Consider the following 16,531-nt stretch of genomic DNA (forward strand, 5'->3'; position numbering starts at 1 on the left):
CATATTTTACTTAAAAAAATATTCTAAATTGGTTGGTTTAATTTTGTATTTTTCATTTAAGATCACATGCATTTTATATACGCGCTACTACTTTAAACATAATAACATATTTTGGATTGAGCGATGATTGCATGAGATCAGAAGAATTATCCTTGTGTTAGATTCATGAAAGAGATGAAACAATGCTTGTTAATCTTTTGGGAAGGCAATCATTTTTCGTTTAGTTACTTATTAATGGATCAAATCCAACAAGAAATAATAATAAATGAAAATTATATATGTTTATAATTTATTTTTACTATATTTTAAATCTTATATATATTGTAATGCTTAGCAACTTACATGGCCTCCACTAATAAATCTGGCAAAGTGGATCTAGTCAATCAATATGTGGTAGATTAGATAGATTATCATATAAGGAAATTACAATTCATATCCATCTCAATTAAGTAACGGATTTATGACAGATATTTTTTCATTCATATCCCAAGTAATTTTTTTTTTTTTTTTAACTATGCAATGAACAATCTATTTCCTAACCTAATAACTGAAGTTCTTTTTAAAATTATAATTTAGTAAATTGTTAAATATTTAGTAATCAATCACAAAATTATAAACTTTTTTATTTTTCAAGTCATGAATTTAAGACATGTGAGAATTAGGTATTTGGAGTTGAGTAGGGGTATGGGTGTCATAACAAAACCCTTTGTGAGTATAACTTATTAACAAATGCTAAAATATAATTTGAAACCTTTTTTACATAATATCTACATTCAAACATTGGTCCCAAGATTTTTTATTTTTTATTTTTTTAAAAAGGCAGGACTAATGATCAACCAATATATCCAATAAATTAATTAATAAAAACAAATATTATCATCTATTATTTACATATTACATATTGCATATGTTAATTTTCAGCTACATTTACTTAACACCAAATATATGATCCTTTATGGTCTGAAAATATTTAATAGTATTATTTTTGTTATTAAAAATATTAAGTCTTTAAATTATTTTAATTTATACCTTATGGCTATTAAAACAATATTTTTGAACTGGTGCACAATCCTTTATTTCATGCACAAAATTATTAGAATAAAGTTTCAAAATTTTAATTTTTAAATTTTGGTAATGTGTGTAATTAGAGATTTAAGTTGGAACATCTTTCTTTCCATACATGTTATTACCATCTAATCTATTTAAAAGTAGATATAACAATCTCTCAAAAAACAATGCAAACTAAAGAACCCCCTATTTCAAAACTCTGATAAGAAAAGAAAGTAATGAGTTGCTGCACAAGAAATTATACCAAATAATATTTTCTTACTACACGCTCTATTAATAAGCATATTCTCAAGCTTTTTTACTCAAATTGACAATAGGCAGAATCGGGGTTGCTTCAGCCAATTCAAATGAATAGAGAGGCATGAACTTGATTTGGATATGAACTTTCTATGCGAAGCATTCTAATCTAAAGAAGATATGCCGTCGGCTTTGGCCAACTCCAAACAATATCTCATCTTATCCACAGCACAAGTCACTCATATTCACTCAGCATAAAAGATACGCCCCATACCAAACAAGGCTGACAATAACACCATATCCAACGAGTATGAAAAGTGGGAGAATATTACAGACTCAAAATCCAGATACAGTAAACAAATTGTCTTCCGGCCAGCTGCTTCCAAACAAATACAAAAGCATATGAAAAATGTATTGTTCCAAACCCCATGCCAATGCTTTAATAATCCACACACCTGTCACTCCGTCATTACAGGTTTGTTTTCATTTGCTTTCGGCCTCTGCTCCTTCGGCTTTTGCTCTTCCATTTTCCTGGAGTACCCAGTAAAAATTGCCAATCAAAATGTTAGTAAGCAAATGAAAATCAATACAATAAATGACCAACAATTTACTGCCGAGTAATAGTCTAAAAAGTTGCTCGACGCATATTCATTTGCCGAAGAGAGAGACGGAGAGAGGGAGCAAAGATACGGGAAAAAAAAAAACAATATTTTCACTCCTCAAATAGCCCAGATCAAAAGCAGCAAAGCCCACCATCAACAATCAGAGTCAGCCGCCTCCAGCCCTCCCCCTGCGGGTTTTTCAGTAGTTGTGCATAGTTTCGAGCAAGAACATGTAGGTAATTAAGGATGGATGCTTAGTCATGGGTAGTTAATGGAATTAAGAAATAAATGCTTGGGTGTGCAGAATCCAGGTAAACCAAAGAAACCAACTGAACTGAACTAGTTCAATCCATACAGTTCAGTTCAGTTCAGCTGTAATTTTGGGAACTGAGAAAATATCGGTTCAATGTAAACCAAAAAAAAAAAACCAATTATTCCCTCCTCAAATAGCCCAGCCCAAAAGCAGCAAAGCCCACCATCAGCTGTCAGAGTCAGCCGCCTCTGGCCCTCCTCCTGCGGGCTTTCGGTAATCATGGATAGTTTCGAGCAAGAACATGTGCAAAAGGAAGGACGGACAGTTATTCATAGTCATGAGTGGGGAGTAATGGAGTTCTTTAAATTAATGGAAAGAAGACAAATAAATACTAGGGGTGTGCAGAATCCAGGTAAACCCAAAGAAACCGACTGAACTGAACTAGTTTGATTGATACAGTTCGGTTTGATTGTAATTTTGGGAACCAAAATAATATCAGCTCAGTTTAAACTGGGGAGAAAAAAAAACCAAAAATTATTCACTCAAATTGCCCAGGTCAAAAGCAGCAAAGCTTACCATCAGCAGTCAAGAGTCAGCCATCTCTGGCCCTCCCCTGCGGGCTTGCCCCCTGCCCACCCACTTCAGTCAGTATGGTTTTCAAAATAGACAACTTGGTTGGTTCATTTTTTATCCAAACTAATAGACTGAATATTTCAGTTTGGCTTGCTTTTCACCTTGAAAAATCAAAATAAAATTGGTCGATTCAGTTCAGTTTGGTCCCATTCCAGATAGATCGGTTTGATTCAGTCTTCTCCCATGTAAAATCGAAAAATTTTGGTTCTTCATTTTTCCCACCCAAATCAACCAATTGCACACCCCCAATAAAACACGGGGGAATAGACAAGAAAAAAAGAGAAGAAACACCATCTAAGAATGACTAGTAAGACAGCCTCTCCATAATTAATGGAGTTCTTTAAATTCCTGACCCCCATTGCCAATTTCTCGTCTTAGCACAAGTCTTTGACTTGTCATACCCATCTCTTCTAACCAATCTTGTAATTTCATATTTTCCAATTTCTTTACCCTACAACAAACAAGCCTTAAGTCCTACTAAGTGGAGTTAGCTACATGAATGCTTTTCCACCAATTCACCAAATCGAGAGCATTTTTCTTCTTATAAAATATTAAGAGCTATTAAATCCTTTCTCACTACCTCATTCTAAGTTATTTTAAACCTACCCCTACCTCTACCTCTTTTTATGTCAGAAACAATAACCCACTTCTATTCACAGTTGCGCTCTTAGGCTTGCATTTCAAATGCCCAAACCATATAAGTCATCCCTCCCTTCTCGTCTTCGACCTATGCTATACCTAGATTATTGCATAAGTGCACATTCCTTAATTTATCTTTTAATGTTATACCATTCATACATCTTAACATTCGCATTTCAACAATTTTTACTTTTTTTACATGTTTCTTAGTTGTCCAACATTCCTAACCATAAAGCATAGCTGGCCAAATAGTCATCTTACAAAAATTTCCTTTTAAGGGTATTCTACGATAACACAATAAGCCTAATGCACCCCTCTATTTTACCCAAACTGCTTTAATTCTATGCATTATATCCTCTTCAATTTCCCTTCCGTTTGCATAATAGATCCAAGATATTGAAACCTACAAGTATTATTAATTTATTGATCATCAAGTTTATAGATTATTCTCTCCACTACTCTTTACATTATAGAAATGACATTTCATATATTCTGTCTTATTCCTACTTATCCTAAAACCTTTAGACTCTAAAGAAATTTTTCAAGGTTCCAACTTAGATTCCGCTCCACTCCTACTTTCGTCAATCAAGACAATATCTTTTGCAAATATACAGCAACAGATCTCATTTTGAATATTCTTAGTGAAATCATCAATCACTAAAGTAAAAACATAAGGACTCAAAGTAGAACCTTGATGTACACCTATTGTGATTGTAAAATCACTAAAATCTCCTCCTACAGCCCTAGCACTAGTCAATACTCTATTATGCATATCTTTAATGACCTTAGTATATCTACTACAAACCCCTTTCTTTTCTAAGACCCACCAACAAACTTCCTTAGGTACTTTATTATATGCTTTCTCTAGGTCAATAAAAACCTTGTACAAGTCCCTCTTCTTTTCCCTAAACTTTCCATTGTTCTTTCTAAAAGATAAATAGCTTCTATTGTAGATCTCCCAGACATAAAAACAAATTGATTCTTTGAAATACTTGTTTATAGTCGGACTCTTTGTTCAATTACCCTTTCCCAAAGTTTCATGGTATGACTAATAATCTTAATTTTGCGATAATTATTACAATCTTAAATATCGCGTTTGTTTTTGTATAAAGGTATTAACATGTTTTTCCTCCATTCCTCCGACATTTTCTTAGTTTTTAAAATCATGTTGAATAGATTAGTTAACCATATAATTCCTTTATTCCCTAAACATTTTCAAACTTCAATTGATATGTTATCTAGTCCTATATTCCCACTTTTCATCTTTTTTAAAGTCAACTTCAAGGACTCTTAAGTTCGAAAATAAATCTCATATTTTTAGACTTATCCTCGTTTGTCGCTTCCAAGTTCAATCTTCCATTTTGATTTTCATAAAACAAATTATTAAAGTGTCTCCACCACCTCCTCTCTTTTATGTATTTTTTTCTAGTTAAGACATTAGCATTCTCGTCCTTTATACATTTTTCATTACCTAAATCTCAGCATTTTCTTTCTCTAACTCTAGCAAGTTTATAAATGTCCCTTTCTCCTTCATATGTATCTAGTCTATTATATAAAAATATCATAAATGCTATGTTTAACTTCAGTAATAGTCTTTTGTGCATTTTTTCTTACTTCTTTATACTTTTCAAGGTAATTCATATTTCTACAACTTGGCAATATTTTATACAAGTTTCCTTTTGTCTTAACAGTCTTTTGGGCTTTTTGATCCCACTACCAACTTTCTTTACTACCCAAGTATCTTCCTTTCAACTCACCTAAATTCTCTTTTGCTATCTTTATGATAGAGTTAGCCATCTTATTCCAAAGAGTATTTGCATCCACCTTACCCCCTATTGTCCAATCACTCCTTGATTATTTTATCCTTGAGTTTTATAATATTTTCTCCCTTCAAACTCCATCCACTCCACTTGTGTTGCTTTATGTTACTCTTTCTCTTCCATTTTTTAATATGCATGTTTACTGTGTAGCCAAACTTCCACTTGAAATAACTTTACAATACTTACAAGATAGATGATCCCCCTTCCTAGTTTAGAAGAAATCCATTTGGCTTTTATTTTGTCCACTCTTGAAAGTGATAAAGTGTTCTTCTCTTTTTATAAAGCAAGTATGCAATATAACCAAATTGTAAGACATGCCAAAATCTAAAATTTTATCACCGACCTTATTTTTATCTCCATATCCATGTCCTCCATCCTCTTACCATCCATTTGATTTGCGGTATCAGGCTTGGAATGGAATCAAATTTCAGGAATGGAATCACATTCCAGCATTTCGTTTGAGAAATCAAAGGCAGAATCGTATTCTAGCCGGAATACAATTCTAATGAATGGGGCAACCGTGATTCCAAACTAAATGGGCTAGAACTGATTTTCATTTCATGGAATCAGACTCATTTTATGATAAAAATATATTCTAAAAACAACAACAAATACTAATAATACTAACTATTATTATAATAAAAATAATAACAAAAAATAATTGCAATCACAATCATATTTATTATTATAAAAATAATAAATAAAAATATTAATTATAAAAAGGAAAAATAAAAATAATTATTATTTTAAGAACAATACATTATAAAAATAATAAAAACTAATAATAATTACAATAGAAATAATATTTATTATTATAAAAAAAACAACAGCAAGAACAATAGTGATAAAAAAGGAAAAAAATTATAATAATTATTATCTTAAGGATAATAATTATTATTAAAATAATAAAAATAGTAATAAAAACAATAAAAAATAATAATTACACTAAAAATAATCACTACTATAAAAAAAATAACAAATAATAATTATTACAATAACAAAAATAATATTTATTACTATTAAAATAATTATAACATGAAGAACAATAATAATAAATGCAAAAATAATTATTATTATATTTTACATTAATAATAATCACTATTATGAAAATAATATGAAAATAAAAATAAAAATAAAACAACAAATAATAATATTAATTGGTATTATTATTAAAAAAATAAAAAATGATAATAATTACAATAACAATAATAATAATATTTATTGCTATTAAAATGATAATGACAACAAGAACATTAATAATAATCAATGCAATAATAATTATTATTATTTTAAGGACAATAATTATTATAAAAATAATAAAAAATAATAATAACAACTAATAATAAATACAACGGAAATAATATTTATTACTATAAAAAATAATAATAACAAAAAGAATAATTATAATAAAGGAAACAAATAATGATTATTTTAAGGATATAACAAATAATAATAATTGCAATAACAATAATAATATTGATTACTATTAAAATAATAGTAACAAGAACAATAATAATAAATGCAATAATTATTATTATTATTTTCAGGAAAATAAAATTATAAAATTAATAAAAATAATAATAATAACTAATAATAATTACAATGGCAAAAATGTTTATTACTATAAAAAATAATAACAAAAAAAACAATAATAACAAAGAAAAAATAATAACAACAATAAGAAATAATATTAATGCTAGTAAAAATATTTAATATAAAATAAATAATAATAATAATAATAAATTAAATAATTATGCATTATGAATTTTTATAAAAAATAACTTAATAACAAATGTTGGAAAAAACTTGCAACTAAATTCCTATAGACATTCCATGTTACTAACCCAACACAGTAATTGTATTCCAAAAGCAATTCCATTTCTACCTTATTTCCATTCCTTTCTCGATTCCTTTCCTACTTCAATATCATTCCGCAAACCAAACAAGGGATTATAACCTATATTATTATTTCCAATGTGTCCATTCAAATCAGCTCCTAGGAATGTCTTTTCCAACATTGGTATCCTTTGTAAAATACTATCCATATCATCCCAAAATATTCTTTTTAGATTTTGGGAATAGAGAACTCATCTTCCAAGAAGCACAAAATGGAAAGAACAACCCTTCTCTGTTACTCTAAAGCAATACAGAAACTTTCAATTCTCAAGTCTATCGCTCAAACCCGAATCCTAACACCCTGAGCCTCCTCATTGTTAATGATAGAGAACTTTTAGAAACATGAGAAGCATCTTCTTAAACGCAACTCATCATAAACCATACCCCACTAGTAAATTTCCTAAGAGTGAACTCATCACAATTGTTAAAGCTTTCAAAACCACACTTCATCCATTGCCCACAACATTATCACCGTTCTCTCTTAACCTCAATCAAAAAGCTTCCACATTTCTCTTCAAAACATTCTAGACACCGTTATCAAATCGCTCGTCCTTCTGCTCTTAATAAGGTCAAAAATCGGAATCCAAATCACACTTAAAACAGTTTCCAGGATCGCACCTAAAACAGATCCAGGAGTGTACTCTTTTCCCTTCAATTTCAATCTTCTTCAACTGAAAGTCTAAAAGCATGCATAACAAAGGAGGGTGACCCCCTCAGAATTCCATTCAAATATACCTTCTAATTTTGATTCAACAGCATTCTACCTTGACACCACATCCCTTGAATGGAGAGAGTAAACCCAATGCCTAAATTGCTGGGAAGAAACAATTCTGCCTCTTTCACTTGGCCAACAACAGAGGTTCTTTTCCTCTTTCATATTAACTGAGCCAGACCTAAATGAGATAAATTTTTATAGGTCCTGAGCACCCTTCCCATCTAAACCCAGTGTGAAAAACTAAGAAATCACCAAGCCCCAAACCAAAAAAAAAAAAAACAGTATTGACATCTTGGTCTATTTGCACACTTAAATCGCTTTGCACACTTTACTATCTTCCAGTCAGTCTTGGTCTCATTTTGACCCAAAATCCTATTTTTACATCTCTAACACCAACCTATTGTTCTCCTACTATAAAAACACCAAAAAAAAAAAAAAATTCAGAAGTATTTCCACTAAGGAATTCTCATAGCACATTTTCTAAATTATAGAGATTAATTATCTTCAAAAACACACCTTCAATCTTATGCTTGACCACCCTCATTAAAAAAATCCCTGTGATTTAATTTCCCAAGACGATCCTGCATCACAACACATGCCCCCAAATGACATTAAACACATCAGTTTAACAACACCCAAGACATATTTCTGAGTCAATAAAATCTCAAGAAAATAAATCCCACATCTCTATCAATACTTCATATTATATATATTCTTAAGTATATTAGATGGTCATAAATATTTCAAAGTTCAGCAAATTTAAATTTAATCAAAAAATTCTTGATAAGAAAAAAAGGAAGTAAATTATAATTACATAAGCATACCAAGAGGTGAAGATCTCTACAAAACATCTTTCAGATCTCCAATTTTCTGAATCAAGTGCAATATTCCCAGTTAAAAGAGCAACTCCAATGCCTAAATGCTTTATCAAAGCATCTCTCAGAGGTTGGCCCTATTTTCAAGTTGTTCTTTTACTCTCCTGAGTTATAAACTGGCGGGGAGAGTACTTTAAAAAAGACAACAAAGGAGATGTTAACTAGCAAGGCATCACGACAAGATGGCATATGACCAATGTTTTTAAAACCAGACCTGACAGCAAACTGAGAGGCTGCCCAGTTTCTGGTTCTTCCAGTCAATGATGCCTCACAACCACTCAGGCCAGTTATATTTTTTATTTAAAATTTATATGTCTTACTTATCCGTCACAAGCCCATGATTCAAGCCTCTTTAAAACATTTCTTCCCCACCCTTCCTCCTATTTTTAAAATGGCATTTTAATAAATTGCTTTTCTTACATCTGTTTACAACCTTACCTACCTCCTCATCCTGCAGTCTACAACAAATCTAGAAACAGAAAAAGACCTTCTTATTTGCTCTCCTCATCACCTCCTACTGTGGTTGCAAACAAGAAAACCTAGATGGCTACCGGGTTACCGCAAGTCTCCTTCTAAAGGTAAAATCCTTTATATATGTTTTACAATTTCGCAATCAGAACTTTTTTATGCATGCATTTTTCCCACAACCAAATCTATTCTTAGCACACAACCAAAGTAACACAGTGGGCATCACTGATGCTAGGATACTCACAGTTGGTAGACAATCACCCATCGAGCAAGGAGAAGATCTAACAAAGATCACATTGAATCAAGTTTGATCCGGTTTGTCTGGGTCTTCCACTGTTTTAACTAGTTTTATCCCGGTTTGACAATGGACAACATCTCTGTTCAAAATGGAGAGGAAAAGGGTCCAATTCCTGGTCCAAACAGCTGGTCCAGAGTGTTTTTAGGAAGACAGCAAATGGCTTGAGGGAGTGCCCAGAGCATCATCACCATTGGCATGTGATAACTATAGCAAAGCCCCTAAAGCATCAGAAGAGAGAGTAACTTTTAAAGTACATAACAACAAAGTAGATGATGGCCATGGCTACCAGGATCAACACCCCCCCCCCCCTTGGGCAAGCCTAAAAACAAAAGGAACCACAATCTACATCAAGCACCCCAATTCGCAGAGCGCGTGCATCATAGACAGCTCAGTGTTACAACTACGATCACCAGCAGTTGTGACTAAGTTGTCCAACTGAGAAGAGAGATGCCATGTATTGTGGATCAGATAGATGGGAAAGGGAGGAAGAGAGAGCTGATCTTGAAACAAACACATAAAATAGCTCTATTGTCTTATCGAATGAGATTGAGAGCACCAACATCTCGTCAGAGGGAAGAAGTCATTTCTGCCAGAAATCAGCTGAGGAAGAAAGAGAGAAAGGAATGGGAGTTGGTGGTCACTGTTTAAATCCCTTAGTTAATCAATTTCTTTGGAATGCATATAAACAAACCCCCCAGTACAAAAAAAAACGTGACATAATTTTCTGGTCCCTGATATGCTAAATTGGGTCAAAATTTTAGATCCAGCTCAGCCTAATTCCTTAAAATGGGCCACAAAAAAGACAAGCTTGTGACACAAGCCCCAACTTGCAACATGTTAATCCATTTATCAAATAAGAAAAACTCTAATTCTTCGACTTCAACTATACAGTAAATCTTAGCATTAAAAATTTATTACAATACTTTGTGGTTAAAAAATGTTTTAAAGTGTATGGCACTCCAGAACAATGTATAAACAAAGTCTACCACCCATGGATATACCAAGTTCAGTGGCATATCTCATTCCTATACTAGTATCATGACCAAAAACATGGCTTCCAAGTAACTAAGATCATAACTAGCAAGACCACCTACGTTGGCATGTGACAACCCCTGGCAAAGTCCCTAAAGAATTTAGGGGATCTAAACATAAAAATTGACATACTGTGTTACACATGCCACACACACACACACACGCACGGACATGAACATGCACAAATGCACACAAAATACCACATGGAAGACAATAACAAATGAGAATATCTCTAGTGAGGCATCACCACAAGTTAGCACACAATAATTCTAGGAAAATCACTACAGCATAGTTGGGTTCTAATCATCAGAATAACAACATTTCAACCACATCTGAGGCATAAACCTTTTGAGAATTTAAGAGCATGTTTAGCTATAGAAAAAAGTTTTATTTTCCATTTCCAATTTTCTAAAATTACAAAAAACCAACATGTTTTCGAATTTGACAATTTTACGACATTTGAATAGAAAAGCTGTAAAACAACTACAGCTAAATGACTGAAAATGGAAAATGAAACTGTTTTCACAATTGAATAGGCCCTAAACTTTTTAGTTTAAAATATATGAATAACTTACATACAGCTTTAAAAATTAAGAAAAGGGTATGAAAATTAAAAATAAATTTTAAAAATCAAATATAATTTGAAATTACTCAATGTCATTCAGAAAAGACTAACTTGAACTTAATACCCGTATTGTGTCAATTATTTGGAAAAGGTTGAGGTGAGAGTTGTAGATATCAACTCATCTTAGCATTCTTTTCCATATGAACAAGTGGTAAAAATTTCCTAACCAAATCAACTATACATTCACACACCCAAAATGCATAAGCCTTAACTAAAAGGCGCAAAAGATGTGCCTTTTCTTGAAAATTATAAGCCTCAATCATAGTTGTCGAATCGAGATTCGAACCGTGAATTGAAATCCCAATTTCATGAATTGAGAATCAAATATCGAATCAAATCGAATTGTAAGCAAAATTTGAAAAATCGATTCCTAATGACTTGCATATATGTAAAGAAATAAAATAGTAAAATACATTGATTTTAACAAATATGGATCCACCATGTTGATAATTGGAATGGCGCTTGCCTTCGAAGGAAGTTTTGTAGGTCTAAATCCTACCATTATCTATTTAACTCATACATATATTGACATAAAGGTAAAACTAGCATACACCATGATCTAACCATTCCACCTCTATCAAGTATCAAGTTAAGCTAGTTTCTACAAAACTACAACACTTGTTATGTGACTCAAAACTAAAGCACCAAGTCTACGAAACTATAACACTTGTTGTGTGACTCAAAACTAAAGCACCAAAGACTTCAAGATATACTAAAAGGTAAGATAAGGACACCAAAAAAATTTTAAAAATTGAAATTCATGCTTATGGTGTAAGTTTACCGTTTAAAAATAAAAAATTCATGTGTATGCTTTCTTTAAAATACAATAAGGAGAGGAAACAAGAAAAACTTAATGAAAAATTGAATTTTATAGTTTTTAAGGGAATCAATGAAAAACAATAAAAATTTGAACTTTATGGTGTTTAATAAGAAAAGTCATTTTTAATGCATGAGCTTGCTCTAATAACTAAAACAAGAGAAAGTAAATAAAAAACACAAACAAAACTTACTAAAATATAGAAGCTAATGAAAATCAGATCTTTAAATCCAGAGTGGCAAGGGTAACGTGCCAACTAAAAGCTCGCCCACCTAGTTGACTTTGGTTTTCTTCTCAAGACAAGCTTCCTTCTTTAACTCAGGTTTTCTTCTAAACTTATCTAATGGCAGAAACAAGAGGTGCCAAATGAGAGGGCCAACAGACTTCTTTCTTCCCTCTTTAAGGACAAAACTCATGTAAACAGCAAATGGAAGACCAGCAATGAAAAAGAAAAGGGATTAAAAATCTTTAAGTTGGGTTTTAGAGGAGTTGCATCCAAATCTTACGATTTGTACAATTCAATTCGATTCACCTCGACTCACTGTCTTCTGCGATTCTCCCATGCGATTCAAACCAATTTATTTATTTCTCGAAAAAGAATCATATGATTCAAATTGGGAATCGTTAGATTCTAACTATGACCTCAATGTATAATTTGTTGTCCTTTTAGAGATTTAGTATTTTATACTCAGCCTAGGCTCAAGGCATTTTGGGCATGCCACATATTGAAGTGAGCATTGGTTGAGCCCCTTCAAACATTAGTTCATACCATTGCTCCTACACATTTGAAGCAAGCAAAAATAAAATCTTTTCTAACCAACAAATAGGGTCAATTAAATATTTTGATAGCATAACCATTTCCCACGTAAGGCACTCAATTCTCACCATTCAAGTCATGCTTCAATATTCATAAATGCTACCATTTATCCAATGCATAATGTAATTTGCTTGCACTTATAATTTAGCTATATTCATAACTTTCATTCTATTTGGGAAGAAAAAAAAAAAGTTTTAAGTTTTTTCATGTACCATAAGGATTAAATGTCAAAAAGCGAAAAAAAAAAAAGCAAGTTTGAACAATGACATACATTCTTTTATAAGAATAAAAGAATATAGTAGGAAGACATGAGATTATAAAATTGGTTTTACACCATATTTCCAAGAAAATTGTATATCCTTCCATAACACTAATTAGCCACCAGATCCACACACTTCATAGATAAGAATTTCGTATTAAAAATGTTAACATAATATCTACAAGATAAGTTTTTTTTATTTTAAGCCCCTAGACAATTTTAATGAATAAATATTGGTAGTCAAGGATATCTAATTTTTAAGATTTCTCATCACTATTAACGTGCTTATAAGCGAGCATAAGTGTTTTATTGTAATAATAATAATAATAGAAATAAACAAAGAAGAACCCCCCCCCCCCCCCTTCAAAAAAATATACTAAGAAACATTAAGCCAACAAAGCCAGCCAATCCCACCAAAAGGTCCATATACAAACTCCTTTGGAACAACCAAACAAAAAAAATGCAAAACGGGAAAGAAAGGCATATTCTGTCTCAAAGCAATTGCAACAAGAAAACAAAGCCATTGAAAATCCAAAATTTTCCTCCAACCAATGCTTAGTCTTGCAAACACTACACAATTCCACAACTTCCAAGGAACCAGAAATAAGCATGGAAGTCTCTAATGAGTCCAAACACATCCAACATACTCTGGAAACATTCTTTTCCCCTCTACAATGCTATTTTGAAGGCCGAAGTCACCCCAAAATCAAGGATTTTATTTGGTTGGTTTGTGCTTAATAGAATCAATGCAAATAACTTGTTGTAGAGTAGGATACCAATGAAGGTACTCTTCCCAGATGTTTGTGTGCTTCATTATAACATTCTTGAATCCAAAATAAGAAAATATACACCACAAACTCTAAATGCACACACACCCCTAGAGTGCAACCCATCGCCACTAAAACAAGCACAAACATCTGGAGATTCATGCAAGGTCATATGTCTTGCAACAAATTATTGGTATTAACTCCAATAAGAACAATTAACCTAACAAAATCTGAAAATGTAACCTTTAGTTTTCCAAATTCAATTGACAAGTCGAGTAGAAGAATCAATCAAATGAGTCCTACATGCAAAAAAAAAAAACTCTAGGCTTGAGAAATTGGCAACATGTAAGCGATCCTTTTTCAAAGACTTCAAATTAAAACATAAAAACTTTTTTGAAAGAATACATAAATTGTTTTTTTCTTTTAAAGTTATAAATGCATTTCTAAACAAAAGAACATCAACAAGCGCAAAACAAAAAACAAGATACGACAAAAAGGTAACGTTCCTTTCAAAAATAATAATAAATACACAAAGCTAGATTCAGAAATAAAAATTAATTCAAAAGAATAACTGATTGGTGAAAATATGGGGATCTTAGTTTCAAAAATACAATAGAAATTTTTTTCTTAGCAGATCAAAAAAACCAAATGATTCAAAACCAAAATAAACATATGGTGAAAAATTGTAGTTCTTTCATATTTACATATCACTTTCTTTCAAAAAATAAAAGGTTGACCAATTAAAGTTTAAAACAATTAATTGTGGAAAACCATACTCCACATTCCTCCTTTAAAAAGCATATAATAAACATGGTTTCCTTTTTTCCTCAGAAAAGTTCATTTACACTATTTTAAGAAAAAGGATCAATGATTTGTAGAAAGAGAAAAACCTTCAAAATTCAAATCAGGTTATCTGATCAATCCATGTAAAGTTATGTAATTGTTTTAATTCAAGTGTGCTAGAAATTAGGATAATTTTTTTTTTTTGGAGGAAAAATAAGGCTTGAGGTTCTGCTACCCACCCACCCCCAGCCCAAACCCACACATGCTGCGCACTTGAGGTTCTGCTACCCACCCACGCCCAGCCCAAACCAACACATGCTGCACACAAACAAGATGGATTATCCTATCAGTTGACATAAATATAATTAACTCAATTAATTCAAAAACACTAGAATTAGGATTTTCCTTTGTGCCAGAAAACCAAGTCTTGAAGAAACAATTAGAGGATACTCTGGGCAAATGGTTAACTCAGGTGGAAGCAAAACAGCTCTTAGATAGAAGCACATCCCCCATTCAAAAGAATTCTGTATACTGCCCAAATACAAAATTGACCAGTTTGATTATTAGGCCTGCTTTCACTTTTTTCTAGAAATTCATGCACTTCCCCTTAATCCATAGGGCCTTTTCTAATAGAGGAAGAGCCTCCCAAGCTCAGTCATGGCTCAACCAAAACAAGCTTGAACAACATAATCCCCATTCTGCTCAGCAGACCCATTACTCTAGCACATCTAAGGGGGTCTCAGATATATATATTAATTATACCCAACTATTTCAGCAAGCTCCACTAATCTAACAACGCCGTTTGTACTACTTAACTAGCAATCCAAGATCAAAAAAAGAACACAAGAATAATAATGAAACTGAAACGTGCGCCACCGCATCCCAACTCAGTGTATCAAACAATTCCATTGCATACCACCAACAAATCTATAAAATAGATTCGAGTGTGCAACTATTCAGCTAGTTATCACACGCAGGCACACGATTGACTCACAAGGAGTGCATTGGCTTACTTATTTCAAAAAAGGAAGAATCGTATCATGAATAGAAGGGTTCAGAAGTTCAACATGAACTATGAAAGCAATACGGAGACCATAAAAATATGAATCAGAAAATTGGGAGAGAGCGTACCTCTTATCAGAGGAGCCTCCCTTCTGGCTGAGGAAGGACCTGAAGAGAGGAGAGTTCACATCGTAGATCATTGCGGCGAACTGGCGAAATTGCTTAGCTTCGACTTCGATCGCGGAAAACCCCAACCTCTAAAACCCTAGTTCAGGGCAAACAGGATCACATTTATAGTTTGGTGAAGTGTAAATGGGCTACTGGTATGTTGAATTGGGCCGTGGCGCTTCCTTTGGGTTTGGTTTGCGAATGTAGAAGGCTATGAGCTGAATTCCAAAACTAGGCCATATTATTGGGCTTACGCCCAATAAATAAATAATTTTTAGGGAAAAATACCTTTTCTAATTAGTTATATATGCTTATGCTTTATTTGGGGAAAATATTTTTTATTTTTAAATTTAAAAAATATATATATAATTTTTAATTTATGTTTTAGTTTTCTAAGATTCATATTAAGATAGGAGAAAGAATAAGAGTTTGTTGAGTTTTGCAAAATAGTTTTAAATTTTTTTATTTTAAGATAATTACAAAAAAAAAAAAAAAACCCTTATTTTTAAAGTTCTGTAGAAGGTGGTGATATTTAAGTTCATGAATTTTAAGCTTGGATTTGAATATGCGTTAATTTGGAAGAAACTCAATACATAATTCACACAAATCAAAGTTTAAGATCATAATTCTATATTATCATATACAAAATAAGAAGTTAGACATCTAAAATTAATAAAAAAATACTTTCTGGATTGTCTATTTAAATTTAAAAGCTATGAAACAACTTGGTATTTTTGTAAATATATGTGTTGGCTAT

General features: G+C 31.9%; 1 protein-coding gene across 1 annotated transcript; it reads right to left on the reverse strand.

The window, feature by feature from the left end:
• Positions 1 to 1,524: 1,524 nt before the first annotated feature.
• On the reverse strand, positions 1,525 to 15,956 carry LOC131155455 (wound-induced basic protein). The gene is made up of 2 exons (XM_058108609.1): positions 15,736 to 15,956; positions 1,525 to 1,836 (listed from the first exon to the last, which is right to left on the reverse strand). Exons 1-2 carry the CDS (start codon positions 15,804 to 15,806, stop codon positions 1,764 to 1,766), a joined length of 144 nt encoding a protein of 47 aa, XP_057964592.1. The 5' UTR covers positions 15,807 to 15,956; the 3' UTR covers positions 1,525 to 1,763.
• Positions 15,957 to 16,531: the final 575 nt, after the last annotated feature.

The sequence above is a fragment of the Malania oleifera genome, chromosome 5 (genome assembly GCF_029873635.1).
Source record: "Malania oleifera isolate guangnan ecotype guangnan chromosome 5, ASM2987363v1, whole genome shotgun sequence".
NCBI lineage: Eukaryota > Viridiplantae > Streptophyta > Magnoliopsida > Santalales > Ximeniaceae > Malania > Malania oleifera.